The 11,324-nt window shown below is 37.6% G+C and overlaps 1 protein-coding gene across 1 annotated transcript; it reads right to left on the reverse strand.

Moving 5' to 3' along the window:
- Window positions 1–5,785: 5,785 nt before the first annotated feature.
- Window positions 5,786–10,190, reverse strand: LOC131029295 (protein DETOXIFICATION 16). The gene is made up of 9 exons (XM_057959733.2): window positions 9,735–10,190; window positions 8,278–8,822; window positions 8,035–8,121; window positions 7,506–7,562; window positions 7,166–7,404; window positions 6,648–6,766; window positions 6,468–6,554; window positions 6,300–6,338; window positions 5,786–6,170 (listed from the first exon to the last, which is right to left on the reverse strand). Exons 1-9 carry the CDS (start codon window positions 10,086–10,088, stop codon window positions 6,156–6,158), a joined length of 1,542 nt encoding a protein of 513 aa, XP_057815716.2. The 5' UTR covers window positions 10,089–10,190; the 3' UTR covers window positions 5,786–6,155.
- Window positions 10,191–11,324: the final 1,134 nt, after the last annotated feature.

Genomic DNA, 11,324 nt, shown 5'->3' on the forward strand with positions numbered 1-11,324 from the left:
GCACCAGCCGCATCATCTATCCCTGAGAATATCCCCGGTCAACTAAAACATATATGCTGAATGGGCTCTTTGTCGCCACCTCGAGCAACTAATAGCTCATCATCTAGTACAATAGGGTGTGCTAACAACGTCCCATGTTGGATGATGGCACCAGTCAATGTTGTGGCCGCCTGAAGAGTCTGTAGCTCCATTGACTCTTTCAGCTCTACTGGGATAGCCTAATGCACCTTGGGTTTGGGTGCTAGGGGGCGACGACTCTCCAGGGCTACTCGCCTACGGGCTCCAAGTCTATCTTGGACAGAGTCACCACCTCTACCATGGAACTCTCTCATGTCAAAATAGTTTTGCTGCACATTGAGCACAAACTCACAGTATACTTTTCTCAAAAAATACAATGGCACCACATAATTATTACAAGGTGGATTATCAAAGACCATCCATCGCCTCTAACAAAAAAGATTCTTCATCTCCACATCGGTACACCAATGTATGGGAAACCTCTTTGCATTAAGAGGTAACGACTGACCAGTTTTAGGATCAACAAAAAGGGCACATATTTGTTGTTTACTAATATTTTTGTTTTTCACTCCCTCATATGATAACCCATCAGCATAGTATTGACGACACCTATCCCTAAAGTTTCCCCATTTTGTAATTTGTGTGGAAATACCTATGACACCACTAGCTAATGTTTCTAGGCTAGTGGCAAGGGATTTATGATGCTCAAGTTCAGATGTTTTAAATTTATCAATCAATTTATTGATTTTAGACGTATTTTGCCCTAACTGATTAATTAATTGCTCATGTGTTTCAAGTGTGCGGTCAAAAGGAGGAATTGGGGGTGTATCTTGTGGGTTTTCAAGAGGTGCATTTTGTTGTTCTTGTTGTGGATTATCAAAATCTAGTTTTTGAAACAAAAAATGAAAAAACCTAATCAAAATTAATGAAATTAAATTCAAAACGTAAAACAAATTGAACAAACGGGAAAGAAAGACAAAAATTAACAAAAACTAACCTTGATCCATAGTGTTTGGAGGAGAAATGAGGCACCATGTTCACGGTTTGGTGGAGAAAATGGGGAAAAAAACATGGTTGTCACGAGAAAATAAGACCTAGATTTATTTTTTTTAACTTTTTTTGACAGGTACCGCGTACGCAGTCCTTAAGGGTGTACATGCTCATTTTCCTAAACGTAGCGCATATGCGCTCAATTTCCCAAAAGAAGCGTGTACGCGCTACCTTTTCTAGGCTCAGGAACAACGAACCTAAGCGCATACACGATGATTTCAAATTTTATAACCGCATACAAGCTACTTATTTTTTTATGTTTTTTTTGGGTAGCGTCCACTTTTCTGACCACCATATTTATGCACATACTCATATATTGTACCAATGGCCACCACCCTATCTTGTATATTTTCGCCATCAGGGACTTTCCTCCATGGTGAGGATTGTTCTTGTTGCACTTTGTTCCAACTTATTTATCATATCTTATTATCAATTAGGCTAGACTGTAGCTAGTGTGGTGTTGATGTTCCAAATACCGATTTGAATTCCAAAATTCTAGCATCATATCGCCAGGGGCAACTTCGGCTGATCAATGAGCATCTGCTTCCCTATCGTAATATTTTATCCTCTTCACTTTTTCTACCTTTCCTACTTTAGCTTCGCATCTCTTAACAGAGACATGCTTGCTAAAGTGGGGGAAAATGTAGAGTCAAAAATATCACCCTCATCACCCTTAGTGGCAATTGCGACATGTGGCACCTCCCCCATGCTTCTTTGCGGACAGGTTCACCAACTTGTCATTTTGTCCTTCGAAGAAATCAATGCCAACTTCCCTGGAGGCGTTACCAACTTTGTTGATCTGATAGATTTGCGGACGCAGGTGCAACACGCTACTGTCCCGCCAACCTACTAGCCAACAGGTGGTCATTGGGATGTTACAACCCACACCAAGAAAGAATTGTAATGCCTCCTTGCGCGGCTACTGACATTCAAACTCGTCCCTTAGCCTACATCCTTGGTTTTGGGTCATTTCCAAAGGATCTTTTGGCAAGTTGGAGACTTGCTCTTGGAAATTGAAGCTTTTGGAGACACCACCACCATTGTTGCAACATCGTCAAGCTACCAAGTTTACCAAGCATACCTACACTTGCCAAGCACTAGGAGAGTAATCTAACTCTATCTTGCATTTCCAATATCTCATTTATTTTCCAGTTACCAAATACCATAGCATTGTCTTTGTATTTGTCTTTGCATTCTTCTTTATCAGCTTCTTCATCATCCTCCTTTCCCGTGGCTTTTTGGGTTGTCCGTGGAGGTCAAAACGCCAAAATGGGGGTTTGACTTAGGTAGACTCCAAAACACAACCCCCAACATTTTCTCCCTTGCATGTGTGTAGGGATTACATTACAGGATTGAGTATCATATTGTAGAAGTAAACATCACAACAAGCATCTTGGTGAGTTTGTTCCTAACTTCCTCTTCTATTTAGCTATTCTTTTTCATAGTTAACATTTTGTACGTTGTGTTCTGTCTATTTAGTTAGCATCTGTCGAGTTCTACATTTTTTCCGTACAAACTGGACGTCTTTGTCCAGCTCTGTACTCTGTCTGACCTAGACACTAGTGCATCGTGTTGTAGTCTGCTAACCACGCTATTGTCTTGACCACAGAGCCTTGCAGATTTTTCCAAAGGTCTGTCTCAATCCCCTGACAAGTCCAAAATATTTTGTTATCCCCTAGCCCAGCCTTGCACTAGTTCGTAGCGGTATCGGAAGGACCATTCACTCTCCGAGGACTCATCATTCCCGGGCTGTCGAATTCGCTCTATTACAGATTCCTCAACAGAGGTTTGACTTAGGCAAACCCTTATTCCCAACACATTTCCCTTTTCTTCTATGTGCAGTAAACAGACGTTTAGTTGTTCTTTTGGAAATAAGCTTCAGACATGGAGATGGAGAAACCCTTTTCGGCGATCGGAAATCTTGGAGGACCAAGAGGGGGGCATCCTGGTCCATGCACACGATCCCTGCTATTTTTGGCAGTTTTCACAGAGCAATTACGAATCATCTCATACTTATCAGATCCAGGTGCACGACGAAATTCTAAACTTATAGCTCACTGTTTCTGCATATTTTGTCTCCAATTCTAGCATTCTACTTATTTTAACAATTCAACTTACAAAAGAGAGCAAAACTCAAATCAATCCAATTCACTCAGTATTCAGTCTTTGTCTCATTTAGGATTGGATCTAGTGGATTCCCTTTCCCTCTTTTGAATGTAAAGTCCTCCAAGTGAAAATTGACTTAGTGATTTCTCCCTTCCATGTGGTGAGTTTGCTAGGCCCAAATTTTTCACTTTATAGAATGATGAGTCGCTTGCACTCTTGAAGTAGTCAATATTAGTAAACCCCCCAAAGAAGAAATGGCTGAGCCTAAAAGAGGATAGAAGACATAGTATCAACTAGTTGTTAAAGATGTTGATCTAGAGGATAAAATTGAGCCTCTCATTGGTACATACAACTGTGATTATGCAAATTACAACATCAATGCCAAGCCTTTATGGGAGTAGTTTGATTGTCTCATCAATCTAATCTTACCTGTTTTTTATGCTATATGTCAATATGTTATCTGCAGTATGATACTCTAGCGATGCTTAATCCTTTTATTATGCTTTGATGTTATATTAAGCTATTACTACTAAGGTTTATGGTAGTTGATTAGTTTGTAATCGGGGTTTTTTTATCTTGGATCTATGGAGATTTCTCCTCATGGTGTACTTTGTTTTGTACTCTATTTCAAATATATTAAAAATATCTAGTAGCACTTAGAGAGATTTTGACTCCTAAAATATGTTTCTTACTAATGAAAACCCAATCATAATACTTTTTACATCTTCCACTCATTCATTGCATGGGGAAATCAATCATATGAAAATATTCTACCTTTTTCACCAATCATTTAAACCTAAAATATAATTTATATGTCCTCAGTCTATAAATATATTTCTAGACTTTAATAATTTATTTAATTTTAAAAAGGATTGAATGGTGAATTTAACCAAAAAGTGGACGCTTCAATGAATTCAAATATGTAAATTAAACTTTTTCTTCGATACATTTAAACCATCATAACATGGAAATAATTCCATTGGACCATTTGATCAATGAAGTAGGATGTCAAGCCAATGCCTTATCCATCAAGCAACGAAGCCAATGAAAAGTGTGTACCATGAAGTCTCATTGCTATCAAACTTAATGTATAGATGAAAACTGAAATCATATCTTTTTCTGAAAAGGGATCTGATGGGAAAAATAACTTTGTGTTACAAGTGTGTTTGTCATTGCACCAAAAGATCAACCTATTAATGCCTGATACAACCACTAGACTTATAGAATCCACAGGAGGCGGTTAAGCCATGTCACAAACCCGAGCACTGCGCTACACAACAGAAGGAGACCAAGTGTGCACACCTTGCAACAATTCCCCCCCCCCGGCCCCAGCGCAAGCAAGGGGTTTGAACCTGTGACCAAGCTCTGATACCACTTATTACAAGTGTGGTTGTCATTCCACCAAAAGATCAACCTATTAATGCCCAATACAACCACTAGACTTATAGAATCCACGGGAGGCAGTTAAGCCATGTCACAAACCCGAGCAGTGCGTTTCACAACACAAGGAGACCAAGGGCACACACCTTGCAACACTTTGACCATGATTATTAATGAAAGGTGATTTTTATTGGGAAGTTTGTAATGATAAGGTTGTGTACCCGAGCATACTCAAAAGCCCTAATTTATAATGATTGAAGTCATTTCCCCAATTTGAAAAATCAAGGGATAACATATCTTTTTTTAGGGCATGCTCATAATTTCTTGTTCCAATGCCATTATTAGAAATAAGAGAGTTGTAGTTCAATTTTATATCAATTTATGGATTGCTTGCATGGAAACATACTTTTATTAGGATAGAAACAAATTTTCAATTACGTATTGGGATTAACCTCACATTTAAAAGGTGGCAACATTGGGTACCCATGAAGACTTGTTTACAACTTTTTAGACATGAGATTAGTTTAATAAGATGGTTGAAATTTTTTTAAGATCAATTCTTTTTAATGATCATAATATAATATCAATGTTCCAATATGCATGAACGTTATATAAATGCACTTATAACAACATTTCTTTAGAAAAATAGAAAATATGTAATAATACGAAGTGGATATCAATATCATCTTAGTTCCATCTATGAACCTACTAGGGGAAAGGACCCAGTAGTTGAGCATGTACCAATTGTTGTGAGGGTTGTTGATACCTTTTGTTCCAAAAATTGAATAAATAAAACCTATTGTTTGAAACAAAAAATATCAATTTTTGTTAGGAAATGTACCAACAGTTGTTAGGAAATGTACCAATAGTTGTTAAGAAATGTACTAATATTGTAAAAAGTAACCAATCAGGTGATGCCATGTCAGCTGCACAACTGTTGGGGTCTCTTTTGCACGCCTATTGGTCTCACTTTTTTGGGGGGCTGTTTTGGACACCTTGGCGAAAAGCATGCTGATGTGGCATCATATTTGATGGCGTGGCCCTGAAACCTTAGTTATTAGCAGGGGACTTGCCAAGTAAGCTGCTGTAAAAAAATCAGAGTGATTTGAAATTTCCAAGTAGGATTTTGAGAAGCGCGAAGTTAGGGTGAACGACTACTGGGTCCTTTCCCCTATATTAATATGAAATAAATGCTTTTGAAATATTCATCGTGCTTGCTCTAGGTAATTGATTTATATGATCAATGCTTATTTTAATCACTGCTTAAATTATTAATGCAATGAATGAATAACGATGGAAATGGACAAGAGTCGAGACACTTCACCTTATCGTTATAAAGACAGGTAATTGATAAGCATGGGATTGACGTAATTGTAAACAGTTAAACATCCACAACATCCCAGAGAGATGCATTAATAATTGCCTGGATCTGTGGAAAATGATGAACTGAGTATTTTTTAGTCTGCCTGAGACCTTGAAGGTTTTTGGTCTTTTGGCTTGGAGTAAGGTTAACAACCTTCACTTTCAGATAAGTTCCAAGAAATAAAAAGTGGCTGCCTTGCAAGGAAATCCCTGATTGTTCTTTTGCTAAGCATTTCAACTCACATTGGAGATTCCTGAGAATAAGAAGGGAATGGATAAGACAAGATGAAGTCAGAAACCAATATCCTTTTTCAAGAAAACTTCATGAATAGGTTTAAGTAAGCGAGGACAATTATAATTAGTACCCAAAATTGTTTACTCACTCTCTGGATGATCTTCAAGCGCTCTTTGGCTTCGGTACTCTGTCAATGTACATTGATTACTGTTAGGAGGAAAAATATATTGAAATGATTGGGTCAGACCGACTCATTCAGCATTTAAAACTATTGACTTATTGCTTCTGGTTTATGGGTCTGTGGTTCTTGAATTACCGTCTTTTTTAGAGAGGTAAATATAGTAATCAAGAGAAGCATCAATGTTTGAAGCAACATCCCTCCAGTTATTCCAATCCAGAGGCCCTATGAGCAGCACAAAATTGGGAATTCGTACTGGATTAATCTTTACAAATGATCTCAATGTTTTTATAATGATATCAAGAAATTGACTTATACCTTTCCTCTCATATGGAAAAACAAGGCCAAAACAATCCCTGAGGGGAGACCTACAAAGTACAGGGCAAATACACTAGCATATGCCCCAAGATTTTGCCAACCACAGCCAGAGGCTACACCTGCATACAAATAATGAATATGAATTAAGTTTTATGATGTGTAGTGTGTATTCTGATCGAAGACATCAAGTTTCCACAAATTATTAGATTTGGAAGAAGAGTTTTTGGATTAGATTGTTTAGTAGTTTTTGCATCAAATTTTTGGATCATGGTCTATAATCCATCATCAGGACGATTGAGTGCTATCAAAAAACAAAATGAGTGAGTAGCAGATCAGACCAACTTAAAAAAAGAAGCCAATCAATCATCCTGATGATGGATCATAGAACATAATCCAAAACGTTGATGCCAAAACTACTACACAATTTAATCCAAAAATTGCTCTTCCAAATGTGTACTATATTTCCAAGTGTGTACTATATTTCCAATTGAATATGTAGATTATTTTGAAGAATTAACCTGAGAGAACTGCTTGCAAACCATCTAATATAGCTGCTACTGACAAAATAGGGATTATCCTGGAGACATCCCCAATCACATCTTTCTTATTGCTGAAAACTCTTCCTAGAATATTTCTTAGGGAGAATAATGTGACTGAAACAAATATGGCTTGGACAAGAGTGATCCCCAGTGCAACAAGTATAGAAAGCCTTACAGCCCCTGTTCGACCCGCTCCAATTTCATTCGAGACTCTCAAGCTACAAAATACAATTTACAGAGGATATTTCACTTAAGTTCCTTTTGTTTTTTCTAATCCTAATTGTTTTGAGTAATATGCATCAAAATCAATCATACTCACCTTACAGCTAAGCCTATTCCCATTGGTACCATGTAATACAGAGATGTGATATTCATGCTGCGAAAAAGAAGAAACATTCAGACAATAAAAAATCTTGATCATGAACAAAGAAATGCTATCAGAAAACACCTCCACAACAAAACCATACCATAACTCAAAATTAAACCTTCACTAAGGTATAAAACATGTGGTACTTTTCCTATTTAGTTTATATACTAGGAACTGATTACCAACAAGTTTTGACTAGGAGCAATCCAAGGGGTCCTGGTGTACTGGTAATGACGGCACTCATATAGACTGCCACCCATGCCCAAATTGATATAGAATACATTTGAGTGTAACCAGGAGTTACAGAGTTGAAGAATGCTCTTCAAGCTTACCCTACTAAATGTATCAAAGGATACCCATAACCTCACTCAAGATATATCAAGCGGAAAAAGGATTCTCGTAAGGAGAAAAAAGATTAGATGCAGATGAGTGATGATTTTTGAATTGTTAGAATTATAAAAGTTGTTTGCCCATGTCTTACCAAATGCTCAGAGCAGATATTTCACGTTGCGGATCTGGCAGCATTCCTGCTAGTAAAGCCAGTATGGAGAAGCACCAATAATCTAGACTGCAACAGCCATGTTTATAATTTATATTCATATGAGTACATCTGACAATATTCTTTCATAAATTGTTATTTTAAAACATCTTGAGTATTCCCAGAAGTAAACATTCCAGATACATTAAAGACACTAGACCTGAGAAATAAGTAAATAAATTCTACCAGATCATGAGAGAGGAAGCCAATGAAAGTTTGAGAAAGTGCTTGATCCCATGAATGCAATGTTTGGAGAAGCCCTGCCATGTATTTTTGCAGACACCACTGAGTTTAATATAGAGAAGCAGTATACCAACATTCGCCCACAAGCTCACACTGGTGGATACTGCTGCACCAACAAATCCTAACTGCATCTTGTATATTGTTAACCAGCAAGTGAAAATGTGAAGCACGACAGTAATGGCAGACGACCAGACCTCAGGCCACGCAATACTCTGCATTTGAAGGAACCTTCCCAGAGGTTGTAACGTGGCATATGCAAACAGACCTGGCAAGAGACCCCATGTATATTTGCCTGCCGCTTCACAAATTTGTGGGTCTTGTTTGAACAGCCTCAGAATGTACCCCATATTAACAAATATTATGGACAAGGGGACACAAGCACCCAATAATGTAATCAATCCCTGTTGCAGAAATATGCCAAGCATATGATATTCTTGGGCTCCATATGCTTGTCCACACAGTGTCTCCATGGCCGTTGCCATGCCCACCTGTGTATTAGAACATAAAACATATTAGATTCTCAAGTTTTGATTACTATGTCTGTTATGTGGAACAAACCATAAATTGTAAAATGACAGTGTTTTATTCCTTTCAAGTGGTGCCCCAATTCTTGTTAAACCTCTCTACCAACAGCCTCCCAAGCCACACACATGAATTCCAGATATTCTCACAACACAAAAGCCAAATATTATAACCAGACCCCCTTACTAATTTAGACAGCTTTGGGTGTTATGAGGATAGAAAGGAGAACACGTAGTAACATACGATCCAATGGTTACCTAGAATCCCCTCGATCCAGACCGTTTTTAGATGACATTCTTAGACTGACACCATGACATTCTTCAAGTTGATAGTCTTAGCAATGCTTTTGATACTACTGCAGAATGACCAATCGCTGACTTGTAATCTTTTAGCTACCTATTTTCGCATGATCTCCTGATGGTGGCTGAATTTTTTTCTACTTCTCTAGTTTTTCTTTCAAAGATAATTGCAGACTAGTTGAATCCTCTTGTTCATTCTAATTTCTTTTGTAATCATTATCAAATAAGTTAACCAATGGACTGATTATTATCAGTGAACAATAAACTAATTTCTCCTCCAACAGGCAATATAGCTAAATGAGTGTAAATGCTTAACCCAAGACTAGTTTTTTTGGTTTAGATTTATGCTTACAGATAAAATGGCAAATTCAACTCCTTTAAGTGGAATGTTCTACACCAATACAACACAGAGATTTGTCATAGTACCATGAGGCAAAGACTCCAATACAAATTTATGCCTCACCTATGTGTTCACCATTGTGTGGAAAGGCCTAAAATGCCAAGAAAAAATTTATTGAGATTGGATATTTGAGTTTGGTGGTTACTAAAATATAAAGAAATTGTTTTAAAAACTTGTACCAATAAAATGTAGCCCAAGGAGGTAGCCATGGAAGTTGCCAAAGCTGCACCAGCAAACTCCATTTCGCCCATATGACCAACGAAGATGAGAGCCAGCAGTGGTGTGAGATACTCCATCACATTGACCATCACCATAGGTCCTGCCAACCCTAACTGCTGCCACATCTCCTCCTTCAATCTCTCTACAACTGTAATTGAATAATTATCACTACTACTATTGCTCTCAATTTCTTCAACGACTGCATTGCTAAGCTGGATATAAGCATAAGGTGCACACCTATTAATATTGGGTAAAGTGGCCAATTCATATTGATTGCAGTTTTCCTCTGTCCTTAGTATGCGTATAGCCATCATGTACAGTATCCTCAATATTTCCTTCTCAACAAATTCAATCAGAAAACTATGAGAGTCAAACCATAATTTTCGACCTTACTTTCAGTGGAAGTGTTATAAATCACATAACCATAACACATGGATTTCAAAGGAAACTAGACTTCAACAACTGTCTAACGGCATAAAAGCATGCGTTTTCTGTGAGAAGGATCCTCTTACACCAAAATATCATGATCTCTTCATTTATGAGTTTGAATTTTAAATGTATTTTGTTGGATCGATTACACTTACCTTGGTAGATGGAAACTTTGAAAGGTTGGAATTTTTAGCGAACTAGATTTTTTAACTGAAGTATAAGATTTGTGATTGTCATGGTAAAGACCTGGAATGACTGGACCAAGTTTATAATGTGGATCAACAATCTTTTTGGCCATATGCTTTTCATTCATCTTTAAAATAAGACTTCAAGTTAAGATGAGGCATAAGCGAGCAAAAGAATGAGTTTGATCCTTTGCATTGAGAACCTCATAATAAATAAGGGTTTGATAAGCTAAAGATGGACTACCATAGAAAGAGAGTGCAGTAGAAATTTTATTTTTTCTTTGTAAAAGATTTCATTCATCAAGTCATTTTAGGTATTTGGGAGCATGAGTGTTAGGTTGAAACTTCTTTGGCTAGAGTCAAGGATAGAGGGGTATCCATTCTTAAATTCGCTGGGATACAATCGCAGTCTCATTCCTTATGATGTTAGAGCCTTGCACTCAGAAAGACTTGAAGTATGGTGAGCTCATTAATAATCATTCAACTTCAACTTTAACTTTTTATCACCAGTTTTAAAAACAAACAGAATCACCATCATTAACTTTTTTGACAATATGGAGAGACAAGGTAACACAGATCATATGAGTTTCCAATTGTAGAGGGAGGATGGTGTGAGAAAAAACAGCAAGACAGCGAAGTTTCCAAAAACATTTGAGGATCACTTGCCTACATGTGTGGGATATGATATCCAAGGAAGCAGATGCACCAAGAAGAGTTGTTTTCCAAGGACAAGGACGAGGGAACAAAGCAGGCAAAGAGATGAACAATGAATGCCATAATTTACAAGCATGGGCACAAAACCAAAAAGCATGCTTCATGGATTCTTTACTAGAACAAAAAGGACAAGTAAGCAAAGGGGAGACAAACTTGAGGCGAGCACCAATGGGGAGCTTGATATGCAGCACTCCATGCTAAGAGCTGAGATTGAGCATCCGC

The sequence above is a fragment of the Cryptomeria japonica genome, chromosome 3 (assembly GCF_030272615.1).
Source record: "Cryptomeria japonica chromosome 3, Sugi_1.0, whole genome shotgun sequence".
Classification (NCBI taxonomy): Eukaryota; Viridiplantae; Streptophyta; class Pinopsida; order Cupressales; family Cupressaceae; genus Cryptomeria; species Cryptomeria japonica.

Coding starts and splice junctions, on each gene's coding strand:
- LOC131029295 (XM_057959733.2), bottom strand. CDS start 10,088: ATGATGGCTATACGCATACTAAGGACAGAGGAAAACTGCAATCAATAT. Junction 7,405..7,505: donor GGAATAGGCTTAGCTGTAAG/GTGAGTATGATT, acceptor TGTATTTTGTAG/CTTGAGAGTCTCGAATGAAA. Junction 6,339..6,467: donor TTACCTCTCTAAAAAAGACG/GTAATTCAAGAA, acceptor GTACATTGACAG/AGTACCGAAGCCAAAGAGCG.